This window comes from Sturnira hondurensis, unplaced genomic scaffold (assembly GCF_014824575.4).
Source record: "Sturnira hondurensis isolate 20B ecotype Veracruz unplaced genomic scaffold, ASM1482457v3 Scaffold0010428, whole genome shotgun sequence".
NCBI classification, from domain to species: domain Eukaryota; kingdom Metazoa; phylum Chordata; class Mammalia; order Chiroptera; family Phyllostomidae; genus Sturnira; species Sturnira hondurensis.
The window spans coordinates 976072-1002706 of NW_028083059.1; the positions used below are offsets into that span (position 1 = coordinate 976072).

General features: G+C 35.0%; 1 protein-coding gene across 4 annotated transcripts in view; it reads left to right on the plus strand.

Annotated features, from left to right (window-relative positions):
• Positions 1–26635, plus strand: part of CDK8 (cyclin dependent kinase 8) — a 138174-nt gene that overhangs the window by 48795 nt on the left and 62744 nt on the right. For 3 of the 4 annotated variants that reach the window (XM_037058862.1, XM_037058863.1, XM_037058861.1), the window contains exons 2-3: positions 13416–13491; positions 23920–24030. In XM_037058862.1, the coding sequence (XP_036914757.1) occupies positions 13416–13491; positions 23920–24030 (187 nt within the window). Of the gene's footprint in view, positions 1–7354; positions 7510–13415; positions 13492–23919; positions 24031–26635 lie in introns of all 4 variants that reach the window. The other variant, XM_037058864.1, reaches the window with a different exon arrangement.

The window sequence follows — 26635 nt, forward strand, 5'->3', positions numbered from 1 at the left end:
AATATATTCACTTTTCATTGTAACTGCCTTCTCACAATCTTTTTTCCAGATGTTGCTTCAAGAACAGTTGTACAAGTATTTAATTACAAAAATTGTAGCAGCAAACATGTTACATGATACAGATTGTTTTACAGAACACAATCTATTTGTTTTGTAAGTCAATTTCCATCTAGGAGAATTTAATTATTATTATTATTATTTTTATCTTTAGAGGAGAAGGGAAGGAGAAAAGGAGAGAAATATCAATGTATGGTTGCCTCTCGTGAGTCCCCTGCTGGGAACTGGCCTGCAACCCAGGCCTGTGCCCTGACTGGGGATCGAACCACGATCGTGTAGTTTGCAGGCCCGCACTCAATCCACTGAGCTATACCAACTAGGGCCGAGAATTCAGTTGTTTAATGGTATAAAAGATCAGTTTAGTACTACTGCTACCAAAGCTTATGTAATATGTTGAAAATATTAAGGGCTTGTTAAGGATAATCTAAATTTGTGATCTGTTTAGAAATTTTTCCAATACATTCATATTTGGGAGTAGTCTAGTTTTAATAATCATTGTGCTTTTTATGTGGGCTTTGAATCATAAATTTTATACATAATTTAAATTTTTTCACTTTGCTGTTTTTTTCTTTTTATATAATTAAAAAGTTACAGGTCTGCGAATGCCGCAAATAAAACTTTAGGCTGTCTTTTGTTTTAAGGTCTCTTGGTCCCCTTTCTTTGTTCATAGAAGACAGGCATGCTTTGTTTTTATGGCACTTTGCTTTATTGTCCTTCACAGATACTGTGGGGTGGTTTTCCTATTTGTTTGTTTTGTTTTTTTACAAATTGAAGGTTTGTAGCAACCCCAAGTGGAACACATCTATTGACGCCATTCTTTCAACAGTATTTGCTTTCTTGTCTCTGTTATGCTTTGGTACTTCTTGTAATATTTTGAACTTTTAAAAATATTATTATATTTGTTATGGCGATCTATAATCAGTGATCTTTGATTTTACTATTATAATTCTTTTGGAGCACCATGGACCACACTGATAGAAGACTTAATAAATGTTGTGTGTGTTCTAACTGTTCCACTGACTGGCTGTTCCATCCCTCTCCCTCTCCTCAAGCCATCCTATTCCCTGAGACACAGCAATATTAAAATTAGGCTAATTAATAACCATGAAATGGCTTTTAAGTGTTTAAGTGAAAGAAAGAGTCTTGTATCTTGTCTGTCATTTTAGATCAAAAGCTAGAAATGATTAAGCTTAATGAAGAAGGCATTTCAAAAGCTGAGGTAGCTGAAAACAGCAGTTAACTAAGCTGTGAACACAAAGGAAGAGTTCTTAAAGGAAATTAAAAGTTCTATTCTTGGATTGAGCGCGGGCCTGCGAACCAGAGGATCGCGGTTCGATTCCCAGTCAGGGCACATGCCTAGGTTGCAGGCTGGTACCCTGCAGGCCAACTCCCAGCAGGGGATGCACGAAAGGCAACCATACATTGATGTTTCTCTCCTTCTCCTTCCCCTCTAAAGATAAATAAATAAATAAAATCTTAAAAAAAAAAGTTCTATTCTACTGAACACACGAATGATAAGAAAGTAAAACAGTCTTATTGCTGATATGGAAAAAGTTCTAGTGGTCTGGATACATCCAACCAGCCACTATATTCTCTTAAACCAAAGCTTAGAGTAACGCCCTAACTGTCTCAAATTCTGTGAAGGCTAAGAAAGATGAGGAAGCCGTCAAATAAAAGTTAGAAACTAGCAGAAGTTGGTTCATGAGGTTTGAGGAAAGGAATCATCTTTATAACATAAAAGTGCATGTGCTGATGTAGAAGCTTCAGCAAGTGACCCAGAAGATACAACCAAGATAATTAGCTAGATTTTCAGTATAGACAGAATAGCCTTATATGGAAGAAGGTGCCAGCTAGGACTTTCATAGCTAGAGAGGAGAAGTCGGTGCCTGGCTTTAGAGTCTCAAAGGACAGGCTGACTGTTGTTAGGGGCTTTTGCAGCTGGTGACTTTAAGTTGAAGCCTATGCTCATTTGCCATTCCCAAAATCCTACGGTTCTTAAGAATTTTACTAAATCTACTCTGCCTGTGCTCTAGAAGTGGAACAACAAAGCCTGGATGATAGAACATGTGTTTACAGCATGGTTTACTGCATATTTTAAGTCCACTGTTGAGACCTGCTACTCAGAAAAAAAATGCTTTAAAAATATTACAGCTCATTGACAATACACCTGGTCACCCAAGAGCTCTGATGGAGATGTGCGAGAGTAATGTAATTTTCGTGCTGCTAACAAACATTCTGCAGCCCCTGGATCAAGGAGTAATTTTGACTTTCAAGTCTTATTATTTAAGGAAATATAATTCATAATGCTATTGTTGCCATAGATAGTTTTTCCTCTGATGGATGTGGGCAAAGTAAATTAAAAACCTTCTGGGAAGGATTCACCATTCTAGATGCCATTAAGAACATTTCTGATTCACCCTGGCTAGTGTGGCTCAGTGGATTGAGAGCTGGCCTGTGAACCGAGGACATCGCTGGTTTGATTCCCAGTCTAGGGCCTGTGTCTGGGTTGCAGGCCTGGTCCCTGCTAGGGGGATGCGCAGGTGGCAACCACATACTGATGTTTCTATCCCTGTCTTCCTCTGTGTTTGCTTCCGTGAATAGGTATCTGACCACTCAGGGTTGTGGGAACAAAGGGAATTTCTTAAAATAAGACAATAGTGAAGTTTGTTGCATCATTTGAATCTTTCCTTCATGAATGATTTCTCTGTAGCATGTGATGCTGTTTTATCCGCAGTAGAACTTCTTTCAAAATTAGAATCAGTCCTCTCAAAACCTGCTACTGCTTTATCAACTAAGTTTATGTAGTATCCTAAATCCTTTGTTGTCATTTCAATAACCTGCACAGCATCTTCGCCAGGAGTAGAGTCCATCTCAAGAAACCAACTTTCTTTACCCATGCATAAGAAGCAACCACTCTGCTAAAGTTTTATCTTGAGATAGCAGCAACTCAATCACAAATTCAAGCTCTGCTTCTAATTCTGTTTCTCTTGCTATTTCCACCACATTAGTTACTTCTACACTGAAGTCTTTGACTCTCAAAGTCATTCTTGAGTGTTGGAATCAACTTCTTCCAAACTCCTGCTAAATGTTGGTATCTTGACATCTCCCCATGAATCAGAAATGTTCTTTTTAAAAAAAAATTATTTATTTGTAGAGATAAGGGAAGAGAGGGAGAAACATTGATTAGTTGCCTTTTGCATGCCCCATCTGGGGGCCTGAGCTGCAACCCAGGCATGTGCCCTGACTGGGGATTGAACTGGTGACCCTTCAGTTTGCAGGCTAGCACTCAATCCACTGAGCCACACTAGCACAGGCTGGTGGCTATCTTGATAGAGAATTTAGAAGGTAGATTAGGGGGGAAAGACAGTTTCAGAGTGTTTTAATGGCACATCAGCCTTAGTACTTACTCACAATAACACTTGGAGTATAAAGGGATGGTTTACAGTTGTGAATATGTGAAACAATTTATTCTATTTACCGTGTTAATTATTATTATTAACCTACTTTTGCCAACCCTTGTATATAACACATGAACATTTAATAAATATTCAGGTATATTCATATGCCTGATGTGAATATACTTTTTTAAAAAATATTTTACTTATTTATTTTCAGAGAGAGGGGAAGAGAAGGAGAGAGGGAGAGAAACATCACTGTGTGGTTGCCTCTCATGTGTCCCCCACTGGGAACTGGCCTGCAACCCAGGCATGTGCCCTGACTGGGAATCGAACTGTGATCCTTTGGTTCACAGGCCCATGCTCAATCCACTGAGCTACACCAGCCAGGGCTGAATATACTTTTAAGAAAAAAATGTTTGGGGCCAACTAGAAATAAATTAGGCATACATTTGAAATAAGAAAGGCCTACCATTTGGAAGGAAAATATTACTATACATTTTCTATTTTTTACTGTTGCTCATTTCTTGTAGCATAAATATGAGTGAGAAAAACAATGATTATAAATGACCAATGTTAAAATACGGTTCTTGAAGTCAAGGAGCAGTTCCTTAGAGAGTCGTGTTCAGAAAATGACACTTGGGAAAATGATTTTAAGAAAGATTGATAAGTAATTTACTTTGATGGAAAACACCCACATTCAGTGATATCTGGTCACGTCAGTGTAATCTTGTAACTGAACAGACAGGAAAGGATGAAGAGTTTTAACCTTCGGGGTTAGAAATATTTCTTTAAGTTCTGCATTGTTGTTTCTCCAAACAAGGTAAAAATGAGTTTGAAGTATGAGAACTAAGAAATTGAGCCTGAGTTTTATCAGATAATGCAAATGAGAGATACTCATTGCTAGCATTAGACATTCTTAAGCTTGGCATCTGGAGCTGACAAGAAACTCGAATGTAAGTCGAGTTGAATCTCTGGTTCACCGCTATATCTCAGGGACTGTAACAGTGCCAACCACAGGAACTCTCCCGAAATTGCCAAGAAATCCCTTCAAATTGAGAGTTAGTAGTTCTAATAATCTTTTTAAATAAGCTTATATCATTAACCAAAAAGTTTTTGTCGGAATGATCAACAGAGTAGAACATACTGATATGACAAAGGTTTTTAAGCAAAATATATAGTACGGCTAGCTAGAATGTGCTCTATAATTAGAGTTTGCTTGATTTAAATGAAATGTTTCAATTTTCTTTAATGTGTTGTAATTTTATGTAAGATAATTGGACTTAATGAATGATAAAGGCCACCAGGAATGTACCTATAATCAATGCTTATTAGCCTGCTGTAGCAAGGGAGAACACACCTACCTAGGCACTCTGAGGTGTCTAGTAAGAGGAAGTGGGCAAGGGCTTCCTAAGGAATGAGCTCGGGCCAAGTGAGTCTAAGGAGAAAGGAGGAAAGTAGTCTGGATTGAATGTCATCATAAAATGGCGTCGGTTTGGTGATTTATCTCAGCATTCTGTTCAAGAGTAGGAGGAGTGAAGAAGAGCTGAGACTCCTTGGTAAGGATGCCATACGCAAAAAAAAAATTTTTTTTCAGTCATTTTGTAGCTGTGGTATGGCCTTGGGAAAAACTGTATTTTCTATTTTCCTTTCTCCTAGCCTTTCCAGTCACCTGTTAGGGATATTATGATCTGATTATCAGTGGGCCCTATTTTCCCTTTCTCAGTCCCTCTTTTTAGCCAGGTCCAGCCATTCAGGACTATCATTGTATAAAATTCAGATCTTCACTTTTGCCAGAATTCCACTGATCAGGAGACTATTCGGAAAACCCTGTCTGTTGCTGATCTAAAGTCAGTTCTTTATGCGTACTGTTTGTTGTTGTAAGGTCAGTTATTGAATCCTCTGAAACAAAAGTGGCTGTGTATGTTTAAAACTCTGGAGATCACATTTAAGCACTATAACACTGACAAATGGCGAGACATTGGTAACAGAATTTTAATCTACTTGTAAAGGCAAGAGCCAAGGTTTCATGTATGGTTTTGGTGTAGACAGAAACTTTCCTAGGTTTGACATCAAAGGGGCTGTTTGTCCTCTTTACTATTTTTAGTTTACTGTTTTAAAGAGTTTCTTGGAAGTTGAATGTAATTGCCCAGAACTAGAGTGAGCTGAGTTGCACCTAAAAGGAAGTGGCTGTCATCTCAGCATAACTAGTGAAATCGTGAGCAAGTTGCAGCCAGGTATTGGACTCACACAGGGAGTGACTAGGGGATGCAAAGAGCAATACTGTGAGTATCATTGTTAGAGATAGCATGTGCCTGTGAATAATTTAGAAGTTTAAACCAGCAAAAAGGGAAGAGGAGAAGAGTTTTGGAGACAAATAAGAGCACGTAGATTCAAGCATGATGATCTTTGATTCTGGCCATTTAGGTCTTGTGCATGGCTCCTGGGTGGAAGCTTGATCATGCTGCTTGATCTGATGGTCTTGGGGAGAAGGCATGTTATTCTCTTCAGTCATCTTTTGGAGGATTCCTAGGAATCCTCGGTTTGAGGTCTCTGGCTGGAACAGTCTTCCAGTAATTTGATGATCTATTGTGTCATTGTAATAGAGAGCTGTGCATCCAAGGAGTTTCACTGCTGTTTTAATTCTTCACAGAATATGGTAAGGTCATTTCCATGGGTTCAAGTGCAGTCTTTTCCTAATGATGCTTCAAAGATAGTCACCTAATCTAAGAGCATGTAGAGCAAGGAAGAACGTTTTTTCTATTAGTGAGAAGGTTGAACAGCTCTGGAAAATTAACCAGAATTATTAGAATGGCTCCTCTATTGAAGTATAGTGCACAATTAATTTATAAGGACTCAGTTACTGATTACTCAGGGAGTTAGAATATAGTGTGAACAGTGAGGACTTGAACAAACCTGCATGGCCTTTTGATTTCTACCATCAACTCTACTATGCCTGCACCTGACTGACAGGAATATTAACACCTAGAACCAAAAATCAATTTAAAACAGTTACTGTATCCGTTTTTGTATATGAGCATGAGCCTGCCTCTTCTTAAAGTATGCAGTCACTGAACACATGTACATGAATGTATTTTATTTGCATTTAACTAATCTATAAATACTGAACTTTCTGGTTTGTCATGTAAATGGATTTGGAGAGAACAGAGTTTTTACCATAGAAAATTAAAAGATATTTTAGGTGTGAAAGACTTGCTGTTAGTTTCATTATTTTGATTTTGGGACCTAGTTCACAAAGGGCAAAATCAAGAAGAATTTAAAATAATATAATACATGAACTTTAGTCATGGTATCCAAAGGTCAGACATACTTCCAGGCAATATTTGACAATACAGCAATAAAAACAATAATTATTTGGACCTTTAATCTTTTAGAATAAATACATTTTATTAAAAATTATTTAAAATCTCATTAAAATCCAATAGTATATTTAAGACTTTTTTCCTAGTTCAGAATATTAAGATCATTAAAAATACCAAAGATATCACACTAAAGCAAGTCAGACCGTTCAGTTCACATGTCTGTAGCGTTGGGGCCAGACTGGCTTATTATCTTGCATAATTACTGAGATTTCATCCTGTGTTCCAGCATTTTCACAGATCTTTTCCCCTCAGTAACTATTGTATCTCAGCATACAATAACAGTTCCTTATACCTGCTTCCAAATTATAACACAATAAAGATAATTAAATCTTAAATCTTACACATTAGCCTTTATGTAATTTACACTTTTTACTACATAACTAAGCACAGTGGTTAATTGAGCTGTTTTTTCCTGCTTAAAGAATTGACTTTTTGTCTGAAGGAAGCTGTGCGCTGGTTTACATTCTGGTGCAAGCTCTTTGATCCGGCTGACTATTCTGTAATGTTTTCCTATTGTAGCAGGTGATGATGTAACCTTCCAGAACAGACCCTCACTCAGAGCTTAAACTCCACACTACAGCTGTTGACAGTGGAATCAGCCCTTCATGATTGCATACAGAGCAGAGCTAGTTTAGAACTTCCAGCCTCTGAAACTACTGTTGAGAAGTACAAAGGTATCCTGATTCCTGATCTTTTCTCTTTTTAAAATTATTTTTATTGAAATAGAATTCACATAACATTGTGCAAGTATAAGGTGTAGTGTATTGGTTTGATAAATTTATATATTGCAATATGAATACCATCACACTGTTGGCTAACATCTCTCTTACATCATGTGGTTATTTTCTTGTGTATATATGGTGGGAACATTTAAGATATTGTCATTTTGCAACTTGGAAATTTAAAACACAGTATTGTTGTCTGTACTATGCTGTGCATTCAGTCTTCAGGACCTACTTGTCTACTAGAGGCAAGTTCATACCCTTACACAACATCTCCACGATTCTTCCACGCCCCAGCTCCTGGGAACCACCAGTCTGCTCTCTGGTTTTACAAGTTTGGCTTTTTTTTTTAGATTCCACATGAAAGTGATAAATAGTACTTATCTTTCTGTTTTATTTATCTCCCTTAGCATAACACTGTCAACATCCAATCATGTTGTTACAAATGACAGGATTTTCTTATTTCTTGTGACTTGGTAATACTGATTCTTTATGAGTGACCCGTTACTTCTCCACTGGGAGCTTGTAAAATCTGCTTGTCCGCACTCTTGTGAAATGTCTAAATGGTGTGTAGGTCTATTTTCATCCATTTGTACTGGGAACTCCTTTCAACTCTTCATTTTTCCAAATCCTGTCCTTCAGTTTGGGAAGCTTCCTTGAGTTACTTCATAAATTTTTTTCTCTCTTTTTTTTTTCCCTGGGATTCCTATTTTGAATATTGGGTTTCATGAACTGATTCTCTAATTTTTCTATTTTTCTTTCACATTTCTCTCATTTTGTTTTATTGTTCTGTTTTCTAGGATAGCTCTACAACTTTATCTTTTCATCTGGCCAATTGTAGTTTCAGAGTTAGCTTCAGAGTATACTCTCATTTCTCTGCTTTTGAAGGATTTTGCTGTGTAAATCTAATCTGTTTTCCTCTTCCTTCACTGTCAGTTTTTTATTTAGTTTTCTTTCTCTTAATTATTAACTACCGTTTGTCCACTTACTTCCTAGTTTCCAAATTTTTATGCTATCTTCTCTCCCATTTTTCATCTTTATGTTTTTAAAAAATTCCCTTTACCTTAGTTTTAGTGGGTTTTTAAGAGACACGTGAAGTTTGATATGTGTGCTCAGTACTCTATTTTACCAAGACACTGCTTGGTGTTTAGTTGTTCCTCTATAGCCATTTTATATATCCTTTCTCGTTAAAATTTTTTATTGCATACCTACCATATACCAGATTGGAGACTGGAGATAATAGCAGTAGATAAAAATAAAAGACAAAAAGTCATATTATTATGAAACTTACTTTAGTAACTTTTTTTAATTTAAATTTTTTTCAATAACAATTTACAATCAATATATTTTATTCGTTTCAGGTGTGGTTATACAATCACATTCTTTACCAAGTGTTCCCCAGTGTTTCCACTACCCACCCAGCACCACCCACAGTTATTACAGCGTTATCGATTCTGTTTCCTGTGCTGCACTTTATCGGTCCTGACTGTTAAGTAACTGCCAATTTGTAACACATCTTAATCCCTTCATCTTTTTTACCCAGTCCTTCACCATTTTGTATTTTCATTTTACTCTTCCCATCTGATAAGAATGCAAATGTGCATCATGGTTCCATTGTCTTCTTTTTGGTTTCTTACATGACAGACTTTCTTTCATCTTTTTTTTTTAATGTGATATTTTCTTGTCGTACTTATTTGTTTTGGGTACTCACTGAAGTGAATGGAGTACATATACTCTCTACACCTCTCTTTGGAGGTAGCTGGCGTAAAAGGTCCCCTCCCGTATGACCCCCGCCTGTTTCTAAAATCTCATCCTTCCCTAGGGCTGTGGGCAGGTCTCAGTGATAAGCTGCTACTCTTTGCTGTTCTCTGAGCATGGTAGACTCTCTCTGTGTCTTTTTCTGTTCATGCTGTTCCCACTTCCTGGGATGTCTTGGGTAACTGATTTTTTCTCCCTAACGCCTTCCTCCTTTTCTGATAAAGTTTTGAAGTCTTAAGAATCTGCTTAAGTAGACTCTTCCTGAAGCTTTCTTTCATCTTGGTTCAACCCTTCAAGGTATAGCTAGCTGGTCAGCCCTTCTATTTATAGCATTTAGAACACTATGTTGCAGTTATTTATATAATCTGACTACAAGATCATTAAAGAAACTAGGGAACAAATCCTTTTCATCTCCACTGTGCTTTTTTACTAAAAAGCGACTGTGTGGATGGATAGATAAATAAATGTGCTTTGTAAACCACAGAGCACTACTATATTTTAGTGGTAATTGTGTTGGGTGATATTTAAAAGGAGGTTGCCTTTTGATAGTCAAACATCTTTTATACCCTCCTGACACCATACACAGTTCTTACACTGTTGCTGACTGTTCCCTGTGCTGCCATCATCAGTGGAGCGCTGCGCACACCCTCTTGGGCTGTATTGATGAACAAATTGATAGTCAACTAGTGTTTTGGGGTGCAGAGACCAACCGCATATTTTCTGAGCAGTAAACCTGCTGTTGTATAACTCATTTTGAATTTGTTCCAACTAATTTGTTGAAATAATTTTAATTAATTACAAACGCCAGTGCTAAGGATATCCGAAATTTATATTTTGAGTCAAAAGAGTAGCTTCCCCTGATTATAGATGCTCCTCATCGGTCCGTCAGTGTGTATGAGGGTTAGGATGTACAGCACAGCATTTTTGTGCTTTGACAGTGTGATGCTACAGAGAAGTTATTCTTTCATCATGGCTCAACTCAGTCATCATAGTCTTAATTCTTCATTGCCATTTGTATTATTTCGTTTTCTTTTTTTCCAGTTCCCTTGGATTGTTAGTGTCTTTGTAACTGGCTTCTTAAGAGCTCATGGATGACTAAAATATCAGCCGTATCTCATGCATTACAAATGAAGTAATCATGTTTTTGTTATTTTACTGTCCTGTTTTATTTTTTGGTTGTAAAGAAGTTGTGTATTGAAATACAATCATTCTGTTTTCAAAAAAATAAAGTTTTTTTTATATTCTCTTATCTTTCTTTCTGGTAACTTAATTTATAAAATATAAAACATGTAATTACTTGGGATGAGGGAGAGGACTGATCGTAGATTAGACTTTTTTTTTAGTTCATTGAGAAGAAATTTTCATGTAGCAACTTGGCCATTTTTAAATGAGAGAAAGTTGGGAGTTGTTATTAAGGAAGAGAATGAGTAAATCTTTGGCTTAATTTATTTCCTTTTCCACCACTCACTTTCTCTATAGAGGACTCTAAACAGATAAAACAAGAATCTATTTATCCCTGGGTTAACAATCTGATTAAAGTTAATACCACATCTATGAAAGTGTCTAGTAGACTTTTATTTTGATCCCAAGTTCATTTTATTTTTGTGTCACTCTCTTTAACTTCTTTAAGTCTTTCAGAACTCATTTAGACTTAGTGAACATCAAATACAGGTACTCTTATTGTATTTTTAACATGAGTGGTGCTTTATTAGAAAGTATATTAAAAAGTCATTGTCATGAAAAAATGTTTTTCCAGAAAAATAATGTAGTTGTGATTTGTTTTCCTGAGTAAGGTTTGGGTGTAAAGTATGTTGTAAAAACAGAGATAAAGCTATGTAGGTTTTAATAATCATTTAAAATAATAAAGTAAAAGCCCTGTCTGGCTAGTTCAGTCAGTAGAGCATGAGACTCTTGAAATAATAAAGTATTAAATGAACTTAAATGAATTGATTTTATAAGGAGTCATTTGTTTGCTCAAATATTTGCTCTATTCAAATCTACCATCTCTGCCCTTCTTTTAGTCTGTGACCTCATTTTCAACATCAAAAAACATGAAAGCCATTAAAACGAGAACTCCTCCAGGTTTCTGCTTCTGAGCAGACTTTTCTGCACCTGACTCTGTCCTTTCCTCTGTCATCTTTCTTCCCACTACAATGGGAGTATTTCTCTTTCTTGCTCTGAATCTAATTTCTCCTCAGTGTTTCATTCTTTGTTCTCTTAATTTTTTTCTTTCCTGCATCAGCAGCTTTTTCCCCTTTGGGTCCTTCCTTTCAGTACTTAACATACTCAAGTTTCTTCCATCAAAAAAAAAAAAAAGTAATCCTTTAACCTCTTACATTACTCCAGCTGTTGCCTTATTTTCTCTAATTCAAAGAATTATCTACATTTATTGTCTCGATTTACTTATGCCCCATTCATTCCTTAGTCTCCTGCACTGTAGACTGTATATCACTGCAGCTGTTTTAGCCCTAGTCCACCATCCAGTCATGACGTCATTGCTAAATTCAGTGGATTCTTCTTTGTCCACCTTTTACTAGACTTCTCTGCAGCTTTTGATATTACTTTCTTTTTACCCCTCTTTTTTAAATCCTTACCTGAAGATAATGTTTATTGATTTTTTTAGAGTAAGAAGAAAGGGGTAGGAGGAGAGAGAGAAATATTGATCAGTTGCCTCCCGTATGTGCCCCTCTAGGGATTAAACCCAAAATCTTTTGGTGTGCGAGATAGCATTCCAACCAACTGAGCCACCTGACCAGGGCTTCTTTTTGCTCCTTTTGAAAATCTTTTTCCTGCTGGTTCTTCTCTTTGGTTTCATCTCATCTACTCTCATGCCTTGGATTACTGTGTATTTGCTGATTACAGTAAATTGGTGTCCTCAGCTTTCTCTTGAGCTTTAGATGTGTTTAGTCAGCTTACCATCCGTACTTAGGTGTCTTACAGTTACCCAAACTCAACTTGCACAAAGTGGAACGATTATCTTCCTGTTTCCCCCTGCTGTGTTTCTTATTCCAGTGCACAGTGTTGTCAGTAACCTGTTATCTGAGACAGATTTCATTTTCCTTGACCCTTTTTTCTTCCTTATCTCCAGTGTTTAATCACCAAGTGCTACTGGTTTTACTTTACGTCTGTCCTATCTTACTGTGTATAGCCGCCACCATTCTATGGTAGCTACCATCTCTCACTTGAGAAATTTTAATAATGTTTACTTTCAACTGGTCTCTCTGCCACCTATTCTCATTTTCTCTCCATAAGTATTCAAAAGACAGTTTATTTTCCTCAGTGTAAAATATAATTAATATTTACCAGTTAAAAAATCTTTAATAGAGTGCTTCCTGTTCTTAGAGTAGAAAGACTTTTAGATTCTGATTCCTAATTATATCCCCTGCCTTCATCTTCAGTGGTTCACTTTATCTGTTTTTGCCTCAAGGTGGTTTTCTCTCACCTCATATGCCACATACTGTTTCCCCTCTTAACTCAGACACACACTCTCTGTGGTTTGTGCTTGCCCTGTCATAGTACTTTTTATTTTATTAAATTGTGGTAGGTTATATATCTAGTCCAGTAGATACAGAAAGCTTAAAAGAAGGAACTCTGTTGTATCCCGGTATATAGTGAGTTCCAGATTACATAGTAAGTGCTCAATGTACACATGTTGAGTGAATCTATTTGAAGGTATCTGGGGAAGTGAGGACTATGCCATGTTTTAAATTATAACTGTTTTGTACTTCAGTGATGCATTTCTTTCTATTTTTGATCTACTAGTATGTGAATGGATTTTAGAAAGCAAGTTTTATAGTACGTATGTGTGTATTGTGCATATTAGAGTGGAAAGAACCTATTAAGGGGAAGTCAGAAACTCCATTGTCTTCCCCAAGTAACTGTGGAGCCTTGGACAAATCTTATTCCTTTGAATCCCATCAAATAATAGGATTGGATTGGATTGTCTAAAAAGGTTTTCCTGTGTGACGGTTTGAATATATATGAGAGGTGTCAAATATATGTATTAAATATGGGATTTATATTTACTTATATTTTATTTTATTAAAATGCACATAAGTTTTAGATTCGCCTATATATTAAAATAACTTTGTTTTTTACAGGAAAGATGATAAAGACTATGCTTTAAAACAAATAGAAGGAACCGGGATCTCTATGTCGGCATGTAGAGAAATAGCAGTAAGTGAAGCTCTTTTTATCATCATTATTGCCAACTGACTTACAGAGTCAGTTATGTAGGTCTCTGAGTTGTGTTTTTCACCTACACACATTCATTGAAAATCAGTATTTTCATATCAACTATCTATAAAAAATATATTCGCTGTATAAAAGAGAAGTAAACATGACATGTAGATCTAACAAAAATTTCCATATAACTTTATTTTACTGGGATTAAATCAGTCTCAGCTGTTTATATAAATATGTATTTTCCCAATAAATGTCCCTAAATAGTTAAGGGTTCAGTTCTTATTATTTTATCTGATGTAATACAAGTGGTATGTTCATATAAAATTAATATTTCTATTTTAATGAGATTATTATATAAATTTAAAATGAAGTTCTGTTATTTGATTTTTACCGTATCTGTCTATTTATTTGAGTATGTAAAAATATATGTCTTTTCCTTTTGGAAGCACAGCTTTCCATATGGTATTACAATCTTATTTTAATTTCCAAGGAAAATATTCTTTATGTTTAATCCATTACTAAATAATTATTTGTACAATTAAACTGAGTATTACTCCCAGGAGATTTTACTTCTGTTTTTAGTATTGTAAAACTATGGGGCCAAATTTGTCATTTCTGGCTTTAATTTAAATAATTTTTTGACTTAATATTAATTTAAATAATTTTGCTCCTTTAACAGATTCTCTACCATAGGGGTTTTAACTAGCAGTCATTTACTGTGTATCATGTTGACAGAATTTAGAGTAGGTAGAAGTAAAGAAACAGAACAAGTCAGGGTCCCTGGCCATAAGTAATTACACGCTGATGAGGAAAGAGACTAATAAGTCTTATAATAAGAACAATGTGCCAAGGACTGTGACAGAAGTATGTAAAGAATGGGAGAAGAGTATACCTCTAAATTACAGAGCCAAGGAAGATTCTAGTTTTGGAGGACATGTAAGAATTACGAACATGAGGGAAGAGTGGGGTGGGATGGAGGGCATTCTTAACCAAAGGTATGCCAGATTGGAAATTGTGTTTTATTTAATTGATGAATTTTTTTAACTTGCAAATCTTGAGGCAAAATATGTGTACATTTTTAGTTCTTTAACAGCCATTAATCTATCTATTCTAGTCAGTTTTAAAGAACTAAAATTCATTGAACTATGATAGTGATGTTAGAAGTCACAATAGTAATTGGGTGACAGGGAGTGGCAAGAAGTGGAGACGAGGTAGTGTTCAGAATTATGGTAATGTTCTGTTTTCTTGATTTTACTCCGAGTTTGGTTATATGAGTTTAATATGTGAAAACTCACTGGGCTGTGCACCTATGGTTCAGTGCTTTTCTCTTTGTTTATTATATTTCAACCAAAAGTTTTAAAAACAAACAAAATTTCATTAATTTCAGGAATAGACACGCTTATCTTCATGTTTATATTGATAAGTGTAAATTCAGTTTAAGCACAGAAAGGACTATGAAAGCTTATTTTTTAATACTTCTTTTTAAGGATTTTTTATTTTTGAAAGAGGAGGAAAGAGGAGGGGGGAGGGAGAAAGAGATGGAGAGAATCCTCAGTGTGTGGTTCCCTCTCGTGTGCCCGTTGTGGAGACGTGGCCCACAGCCCAGGCATGTCCCCTGACTGGGAGTAGACCCAGTGACCTTTTGGTTCCCAGGCAGGTGCTGGATCCACTGAGCCACACCAGCCAGGGTCAAAAGCTTATTTTAATGTACTTGATTGTGGTTCTTCAACCTAAGATGAACAGAAATTTTTAATTTTGGTGAAGTCTAATTTACAAATTTTTCCTTTTATAACTATTATTTTTTGTGTGTCTGGCTGAATAAATCTTTATCAATCCTGTGATTGTGAAGGTATTTCTCTGTTTTCTTCTAAAAGCTTGTATAGTTTTAGCTTTATTTTCTAGTGTACGATTAAATTTAGTTTGTGGTATGATATAGGGTTTGAGGCTCTCTTTCTCTCATTCCGTATGAATATACGATTGTTTTTTTGAAAAGATTATTCCTGTTGAATTTCTTTGGTACCATTATAGAAAGCTAAATGGCTTTGTAAGTGTGGGACCAATTCTGGGCTCTATGTTGTCTCATACATCTCTTTGTCTTTATGCCAATACCAGATTGCTCTGGTATTATAGCAAGACTTGACATAAGGCCATATAAAGCCACCAGCTTTATTCTTCTGTTTCAGGATTGTTTGACCTTTGCATTACTACATTAAATTTTTAATCAGTTAGTCTGTTTCTAATTCTAAAAAATCCTTGCTGGGATTGTGATTTGGATCAATTCAAAGAATTGACATCTTAATAATATTGAAACTTGCAAGCCATGAATCTAAAAAAACACACTTTCCATTTTTTAAGATTTTTATTTCTCTCAGTGTTTTTTAGTTCTGTTAAATTAATTCCTAGGCACTTCATGTTTTCTGACACTATTGTATGTGGAATTATTTTTAGATGTTCATTTTCCATTTGTTTGCTTCTGTGTTCAAAATAGGATTGATTTTTTTAAAATAAAGAGTTCAGTGGTGTTTTTTAAATTTGTTTATTTATTTATCTTTAGAGGGGAAGGGAAGGAGAGAAGGAGAGAAATATCAATGTATGGTTGCCTCTCGTGTGTCCCCTGCTAGGAACTGGCCTGCAACCCAGGCATGTGCCCCGACTGGGAATGAAACCGCTATACTCTGGTTCGCAGGCCTGTGCTCAATCCACTCAGCTACACCAGCCAGGCTAGAATTGATTTTGAATATTACTAGATATTTATTTATATACGGGTGGGCAGAAGTATATATACAGTTTGTATGGAAAATAGTACAATAATTAATAATGATACAAGAATAAACTGTGTTTTACACAATCACAACTATAACCTACTTTTGCCCACCCCTGTATATTACAAACCTAAATTCACTGGTAGGTTTTGGTGATATCTTGGGATTTCCTACATAAGTAATTATGTTATCTGTGAATAAAAATTGTTTTACTTCTTTTCATCTTTAGGCTTTTAGTTTTTTTCTTTCTTTTGTTGCACTGGCCTAAGGCCTTTCATACAATGTTGAATAGCAGTGAGTGGACCACTACCTCTGTGACTTGTTTCCATTCTTGGGGGCAAGCGTTTTTTAGTGTTTCACCATCAAATAAAATTCTAACTATAGGCTTTTTATAGATGCCATTAGTCAGGCTTAGGATATTGCTTCTATTTTTTCATAAATGATATTGAGTTTTATCAGATACTTTCCGTGTTGTTAAGGAGTTCTAGGTCTATGAGTTTGAATGATTATCTAATTATCTTTCTTGTAATGTCTTTGTCTTTGGTAGGAAGATCATACTGTCCTCATGAAACAAGTTAGGGAGCATTTTTCCATTCTTTATTTCCTGACAGAGTTTCTGTATGGTGGTAAATGTGTGATTATTGTTCACCAACCAGTGTTATGTTCTTAGTAGACATGGAGCTCCTCAGATTTTACATTTCATGTTGTGTTTGATAAGTTGTGTTTTTACATGATTTCTACATTTTATTTAAGTTGTTGAGTTCATTAGCATAAACTTGTGCTTAGTTGTCCCTTATTATCTTTTCACATCTGTAGCTTCTTTAGTGATATCCCTGTTTCATTGTAGATTTGCTCATTTGTGTTTTCTGTCTGTATCACAGATATCTGCTCTTTATTATTTTCTTTTGCTTATTTTTGGCTTACATTTCCATTTTATTAATGTGTAACCTTCAGTCATTCATTTTTACACTATTCTTTTCTAATATAACCAATGAAAACTATAAATATTTCTATAAATTTTAGAATGTGTTTTACTTACATTCCAAATATTTTAGTGTACTAATTATTATTTAGTACAAAATGTTTCAGATTTTCTTTGTGCTTTATCTTTTGTTCATGAGTAACTTAGAAATGTATTGTTTAATTTTTAAATTTATTGTTGTTGGTCACTAATTTATTTTGTGGCCAGAGAAAAGAGACCCTGGTTATGTTTTAGAGATACATACTGAAATGTTTATAGATGAAATCATGTAATACCAGGAATTAACTTCAAAATAATTACAGTTAAGGTGGGAAGAGAGGGTTTGAATATAGATAAAATGATACAGGCTTTGAGTGGATTATGGTATATGGGGATTTGCTTTACTATATTATTTTATTTACTTTACAATTTCCATAATAAAAAATTAAAAAGAAAAAATTCATCTCCTGTGCCAAGTCTTAGACCTTTCTCTCTTTCATTTATGAAATCTTTCTCTGAGAAGTCCTCTTTTCCCACCACTCACCTCCATTATTCTCCTAGGATCCATACCTGATTTTTTTCATAGCGCATATTACAAATTATAAGGTGTTTCTTCTTATTTATTTGTTTACCTTCTCTTAGTTGTTCTATCCCCACTACACAGTAACACATTTCTTCTCCTGTGTATGCTAACTCGGCAGTCTTTGTAAGTAAGTGTAAAAGGAAGGGAGGAAGAATAGAACTCCGAGAATGTCTACCAAAGTTAAGAGCATTTCATCCTCAGTGAATTGTAAGAGATTTGTTTTTGTGTTTCCAGAATTTCCTGTGAACTGGAATTATTTACCATACTGCTTTTCAAAACTGTGCTGTAGTGAGCCCTCCATATTGCAAGACACAGCCTTATAGTTGAGATAGGGAACCTGCGGGAGCAGAGGCGAAGTTCCAAGATCTAGTTTCTGAAGCTCATGTCTACTTTAACCTGAGTACCTTGGGTTTTTGTTTTTGTTTTAAATCCTCCCATTGCTTATAGAGAGAGAGGAAAGGAGAGAGATAGAGAGAGAAATATCAATTGGTTGCTTTCTCGTACTCACCCCAAACAGGGATTGAACCTGTAACTTGGGTAGATGCCCTGGCTAGGAAATAAACCAGTTGCTTTTGGTCTGTAGGATGATGCTCCAGCCAACTGAGCCACACCGGCTAGGGTGCACCTCATTTTTTAAAATCAGTTTGGCAGAACTCTATTGAAAAGTTTTCACAGCTTTTTTCAAAATTGAAATAAATTTTGGAATAATTCTCCTTATGCTTTTGGAGTAATTTAAAAATTTTTATTTATTGATTTGAGAGACAGAGGAAGGGGGAGGGGAGAGAAAGAGAGAAAAACATCAATTTGTTGTTCCACTTATTTATGCATTCATTGGTTGCTTCTTGTATGTGCCCTGACCGGAGATCGAACCCACAAACTTGGCATATGGAGACAGCAACACCCTAATCAACTGAGCTACTTAGCCAGGGCCACTTTTATAGTAATTTTAACTCAACTATTATACTTATGGCATAAATTTAGAATTATTATTTTTGTTTTGTTCTGAAGTTTGATATTAGAAATCAATGCCATTTTGAGAATGTTACTGGTTTTCTTAAACTAATTTCTAATTCTCTACTGTCAGTGATATTTATTGACAAGATATAGTTTTAAATATTATTAAATTTTTATTTATTTATACGTTAAAAGTTCAGATTGTGTGGCATTATGACACAATTGGAATGAATTAAGTTTACTATAAATGACGTATCAAAATATTCATATTTTCAGCAGTGATCTTAGTACTCAGAATATTATCAGATTTTATTCCCAGTAGAATTAGAAAAACTCAGGTAGTTTCTGTGATGGAAACCATTGCGTAAATTTATTTAAACCTTTTCTTTGAATATTTTTAACACAAAATCTTCTAAAGGGCAAAAAATAACTTACAAAATCTTAAGAAATAGGCATTTATATACTATGGGCTCTCTGTATGGGTGATGAAATGCTAAAGTTCTACTCACCGAATATGGAAACTGTGGAATGCTCCTACAGCGTTTGAGTCCCAAGTTCACAGTACTGCAAGTATTGCTTGTGGTTAAAACCCAGGCTAGGTTACCTGAAATTTTATTCTGGCTTTACCTGTTAACTATCTTGAAAGACCCAAAGCAAGTTACTTAATTTCTGTGTTTTAGTTTCCTCATTGTAAAATAAGAATAATTATAGTATCTCATAGAGTTATGGTGAGAAGCTTAGAACATTTCATCAGATGTCATTCATTCACGTATTTGCAAAGTACTTAGTTCACACCTCTGCCAGGTACCAGACAGTACGCTAGAAGCTGGCAGGGCACCGGCAGCCAGGATGCAGCGCCTGCCATTGTTCACTTCCCAGCCTCGTGTGTATTTAAAACATCCCTGTGTGGGTTGTAAAGAGAGCTAGTCCCCCTGGGCATTAGGTTTTAGGAGGTATTGGTATTAACCATAGAGTATTGGCTTTGTATTTTAAAAAGTTTATTTTTAAAGCATTTAAATCCTGATTCTAACCACTACCTAGGACTGTGATCTTCAGCAAATTTTTAAATCCTCTTTTACCACTATTTCCTCATCCGTAAAATAGAAGTACAGTAATCCCCCTTTATCCGTAGAGGATATGTCCCCCACTGGATGCCTGAAAACACCAGTGGTACTGAGGCCTGTATGCTGTGCAGTTGACCCTTGAACAACACAGAGGTCAGGGGTAACCGTCCTCCTTCCTGCACAGTTGAAAATTCAAGCATAACTTTTAACTCTCCAAAAACTTAACTAACAGTCTACTGTTGACCAGAAACCTTAACAATAACATTAATAATCGATTGATACATATTTTAATGTTATATGTATTATACACTGTATTCTTACAATAAAGTAAGCTAGAGAAAACAAAATGTTATTAAGAAAATCATAATGAGGAGAAGATGCATTTACAGCATTTATTTAAAAAATCCATGTATAAGTGAACCCAAGTAATTCAAACTCATGTTGTTCAAGTATCACTTGTACTTTTTTTTCCTATGTATACATAAAGTATGATAAAATTTAACTTACAAATTAGGCACAGTGCGAGATTTACAACAATAACTAATAGCAAAAAAAGCTGTAAAAAAAGCTGTGTAAATGGCTTTGGAGCCATTATTTAGTGAAATAAAGGTTACCTGAACACAGGCACGGTGACACCATGACAGTGGATCTGATGACTGAGACAGTTACTAAGTGACTAATGGGTGGGGGATGGATGTAGTGTGAGTATGTTGCACAAGGGGTATGATTCACATTCCAGCCTGGACGGTGCAAAATTTCATCATGCTGCTTAGAATGGCATGCAATTTAAACTTATGAACTGTTTATTTCTGGCTTTTTCCATTTAATATTTCCAGACCTCGGTTAACAATGGGTAACTTAAACCACAAAAAGTGAAACCACAGATAAGGAAGGACTACTGACATATAAATACAAATTGCATAGGGTAATTCATGATTGAGATAATATGTCATATGTTTAGCACCATATGTGGCAGCTAGGAAGAGCTTAATAAAATGGTTGCTGCTTTTTTATTTTTTCTAATACAAGAGCTAAAATTCATTTTAGAGGTGAAATTGAGGAGATATCAAAGAATTGCTTTATATATAGGTTTCTAATAATTGGAGAGAACATTTGCCAAAGCTTTGGATTTTGTTTACGTTCATTTCTACCCTGCCAGTTTCCAAAAAGGACTTGAAACAGCTGCCTAGCCAAGAAATGTGTTCCAGTTGTGAGGTAATGGAGCAAACACTGACCCAGAACTGAGATGAATTTAGCACTAGGTTTAGCTCTGTCAGCCAGCTGCGTGATCTGGGTGACTCTGAAGGTCTAGGCTTTCCTTATCAGATTCTTTGCCTTGCATATTAAATAGAATATGATTACTATTAGATACTGGTCTTTAGGTTTCTGAGGACTTGTATGTAATCTCTAAAGTCTCATAAGTTTGGAATTATATTTTAAAAGCAGAAATATATAAGTTCAATTTAATATTGCTTCTGAATAAAATAAGTATTACTTTCTGGAGAATAATTGTTACTGTAACTGACTTAATATACAGTGTATTCATAGTCCTTTTTTTTTTGCTGAATTTATTTTAGAGTTTCTGATATTTTAACTTCACATTTATATTCTTTTTCTGGTAGTAATGTTCTTATAAAAGTTACTGAAGTCTTAGGTTCTAAGATATTATTCTCACATGGCTGTTTTGGAACACATTTAGAAGGCACTGTGTAGGTTAGTTTTAAGTGATAAAAATATATCAGGCTTTGTGAGAATTTTTTTCTCATCATTATGGGTATTATTTGTGTTTTTGCCTGGTGGGATGGAAGTACTTTTTACATGATGGATTATTAGGGCCACTTTGGTTATTAAATGGGGATAAAATAAGGAAATAAAAGAATTTAAATAGAAGAATGTCCTTCTATTTAGGACATTTAACCTTTCTTATCTTCTACTAGGAGATAAGAAAGGTTAAAGCCATAAAAATGTGTTCTACGTGGATGCTTCTTTCTATATAAATTCTATATTACTATATGGAAAAGGTTACAAAATTTTAATCAACTTATTATATAATTTAAATGGCTGAAAAAAATAGGTACTGTGTCTCACAAAGCTACAGATCTTATTCTCATTGATATTTGGTATTAATGAATATAGTGTTTTCTAAAGTTGCAATTAGTACATTTTTTAAAAAATAACAAGCTGAAGATTTGTTTGAAGTTCAATTGTTTTGTGATGTCAAAACATAGACAACTAGCAGAATAGGAGAGAATATTTGTAAATCATGTATCTGCTAAGGGATTAGTACCTGAACTGTATAAAGAATTACAGCTCAACAACAATAGCAACAATAAAAACCAAAAGGACTTTAAGAAACATTTCTCTAAATAAGGCATACAAATGATCAGTAAGCACATGAAGAGATGCTCAGCATCATTAGCTATTAGAGAAATGCAAATCAAAACCTAAACACTACTTCATGCCAATTAGGATTTGGCTGTTAAAAAAAATTAAGTGTGATAAGAATGTGGAAAAGTTAGAACCCTCATAAATTGCCAATGTGGATATAAGATGGTTCAGCCTCTGTGAAAACTATTGTGGTGGTTTCTCTAAGAGTTAAACATAGAACTATCATATGATGCAGCAATTTCACTTCTAGGCATACCAGGTCTGTCCGGAAAAAGCCCAGCCATTGTTAATATTTAACAAGAACAGTTTTTACATCATTGTAACCTGGCAGCCAAGGAGAGTGGACTGGAGAGCACATGCGTGAACAATGACAACTACATTGTACTAGTCAGTGGGGCTGGTAGACACCCTTGAGTGAGCATGTGTACTGTGTGGCTGTCCCATTCAAAATAAGCAAGTAAAGCGACGAATCTGCATCAGATTTTGCATTAAGCTTGAACATTCCTCTGTGGAAACTTTATGGATGATTAAGAAGGCTGCAGCTATGGGCAACTGGTGATTGGAAGCTTTATCACCACAATGTGCCTGCTCATGCATCACATCTCGTGCAGGGATTTTTGGTGAAACATCAAATCACCCAGGTGACTTGGCCCCCTGCCCAGATTGGGTGGCTGTGACTTCTGGCTTTTCCCAAAACTAAAATCACCTTTGAAAGGGATGAGATTTAGGAAAATAGAATGGGGGAGCTAATGGTGATTTGGAAAACCGTGTGAGGTCCCAAGGTGCCTCTTTTGAAGGGAACTGAGGCATCATTGTCCTGTGTACAATGCTTCTTGTATCTTGTATCTTTTTCAATAAATGTGTCTACTTTTTATGTTATGTGGCTGGATACCTTCTGGACAGACCTTCATATATCTAAAGAATTGAAAGCGGCAGACTCAGATACCTGTACTCCAATGTTCATAGCAGCAGTATTCTCAACAATAGTCAAAATCTGGAAACAACTTAACATTCACCAGCAGATGAATGGATAAACAAAATGTGGTGTATACATACATAGGAGTGTATTAGACAATAAAAAGGAATGAAATTCTGACTCATGCTACAACATAGATAAACCTTGAAGACATTATGCTGAGTAATATTCCAGGCACAAAAAGACAGATATTGTATACTGTTAATTCTGCTTACATGAGGTACCTAAAATAGGCAAATTCACTGAAGCAGAAAGTAGAATAGAGATTACCAATAGCCAAGGGGCAAGAAAATGGGAAGTTATTGCTTAATGGGTACCAAGTTTCTGTTTAGGATAATGAAAAAGTTCTACAATGGATAGTGGGAGTGGTTGCATAATATTGTGAGTGTACACAATACTAATGAATTACACAGTTAAAAATTATGAAAATGGGAATTTTCGTGTTTCATATATTTTCCCATAATAAACAATAAGAACCAAGATAGATTTATTCCAATATTACCTTTTCAGTATCTTTTTCTCCCCCCCAGACTTTTTTTCTCATTTATCACTGAACCACCTGTGTGGACATCTCAAAATTGTATGGGGACTTACTAGATTTTTAGGATTGAACATTATTAGATTTTAGGATTTTAGGATTGGTTTTACATTGCCTTTGAATTACAAATGGTGTAGGTTTTTTCAAACATTTTTATGGCAAAGATTTTTAATGGATTTCCTTTGTTTTGCAGTTACTTCGAGAACTTAAGCATCCAAATGTCATCTCCCTTCAGAAGGTGTTTCTATCTCATGCTGATAGGAAAGTATGGCTTCTGTTTGACTACGCTGAACATGACCTCTGGGTAAGGTGAATTGCTGGTAGACATGGAACCAACGAGTTTTAGTCCAGGGTAGTAAGAGTAACCAAAAACAATTTTAGGAGCTCATCTTACTCTGAGATTTATATTCTAAAATAAAAATAACATGATAGAATGTGGTTTACATATCACCAAGGCCAAAGTATTTTTGCTTTGTATTATTTTTTTGATCTTATTAGTTTGACCTTTGTATTGGGATGGCCAAAAATTCCATATTTTCCTCCGTGAGCTAAAAGACACATGGACACATTTTTCATTTTCACCAATAACTTTATGATTCGGATATTTTGAGAATGTTGGCTGTCTCCCACATGGTATAACATTGATTACTCTCAATTAATGTCTCAATTTGATCACTATCAACATCACCTGGTCTGCCTGACCATAGAGCATCGTCCAGTGAGAAATCTACTGCACGAAACTTCACACACCACTTTTGACATGTTCGATCAGTCACAGAACCTTCTCTATACACGACACAAATCTTTTCTTTTTCATTTCATTTGTGTTTTACCTTTCTTGAAATAATAAAGCATAAGAATGCCAAGAATGTTGTGTATTTTCTAAGTTTTTTTAATGCATGCTGATATTACAGCTGTTGCAATACACAATCTAACAAAATTGTTTCAAATGAAGCTAGAGACAACTAAGCACTGCTAGACCCATCTTACTGAAAAAAACCCAAATTTTCTAGCCAAACCAGTAACACATTACAGAAAGCAGTAGAATCTGAGGAGTATAAACAACTACTCGGTATTGTTGCCTAGCTATTCATTTTTGATAAAATAAGAAATTAACTGTGATAATGTTTGCTATAACAGTTAAAAGCAGCATATTTCTTTTTATTCTGTAGTGTGAAGGAATATAAAATGAGAAGGTGGTCTCCTTGTAAGGAAACAAATATGTTATATTTGGAAGACTAGACAGATCTACTGGTGCTGTCGTTTGTCATGTGCCTTAACCAAGTCTCTTAATGGCTGTGAAGCTGTAGTTACCCCATCTATAGAATGTAATGCTTTCTTGCCATTTTTAATAGGATTTACTGAAGAATAATTTTGTATCTAAAATGCTTTATAAACCAAGTATACTATACAAATGTAGGAAAAAATAATTTTTGAATATTACTCATAATTGATATTCAGTATTCTAATGTATTTCCTTTTTTATCAGCAGAAATTTAGTATTATACCACTTGAATTGGACATATTCTATATAGGAAGAATTCTTGGCAGAGAACCTACTGCAAAATTAGATTGGCATAAAAGTAGAATCTCACGTGGCTTTGAGTTATTTTGTGTTTGTGTGACCTATAAACAGAATATTTTTAGGTATCCAGACTCAAATATTTGAAGAGTCTTGAAGTCAAGTAATTACAGTTTATCAGTTTAGCTAATATAGTGGGAAAAAATGATGCTATGTTGATAAAAATCATTATAAACTAAGAATTTAACTATATTTTGTCTAAGTAGCTAAAAATAAAAACAACTGCCTGGGTATTTTGCATTTACTAAGAAGATTGTTTTAAAATTGTTATTTATGAAAGTCTTGAATAACTCAAAATTAACTCCTTTGTTAAATATAACAGTTACATTTAAAAAAAAATCTATAATGCCATATTTGGAATAAGACTTTTTGATATATCCATACAATGAAAATCTGTAACAGAATAGCCAAAATAATTTTGAAGCACTCACAAAATTTATATCCTGATTAATTCTAAAAAAACATGTTAACACAGATTACAATCTAAAAAACAAATAAACAAGACCGAATACTATATTAATTCATTAATAACTACTTCACTACTGTGAACTGTATTTTTTCTGACATTTAAAAGTAGTAAGATCTTGCCTTGGCCTGTGTGGCTCAGTTGGTTGGAGCGTGCTCCCATAACCAAAAGGAGCATTTCGATTCCCAGTCAGGGCATGTGCCTGGGTTGTGGGTTTGGTCCTTAGTCTGGACACATATGATCCCCAGTTTGATTCTGGTATGATTCCAATACAGGTGCCTGCAATCCCTGGTGCGATTCTGGTACGGGTGCCTGCTCGTACCGGTACAGGCACATTCAGGAGGCAACCAATCAATGTTTCTCTCTCTCATTGACATTTCTTTTTGTCCCTTCCTCTCTCTCTAAAAAGCAATGAAAAAATGTCCTTGTGTGAGGATTAAAAAAAAATAATAAGGTCTTTAAACACTGCACTGTGTTTTGCATACTGGTCTGTAATTGTTCATTTATTATGCCTGTGCATTTATTGAAACAGAAAAGAAAATACAGGATGTAGTAAAAGTAGGTTTACAGTTGTTTGTATGGAAAATAATACAATAATTAAAAAAATAATAATATAAGAATAAACTCTGTTTTTCACATACTCACAACTGTAACCCTGCATTCACCCCATCCTGTATATATACCAGTATGTAAGGGATTATAATATCCTGACTCAGTTTCAAAAATCTTCAAAGTAGTTTCTTTTTCATTCAGCTGTAGTTTGTAATTGTAAATACAAAAATTTAAACTAAAACCAGCACACATTCTAGTAAAATTATTTACAGTAAATTCATCTTCAAGAAATAGTAAAATAGTTTCAAA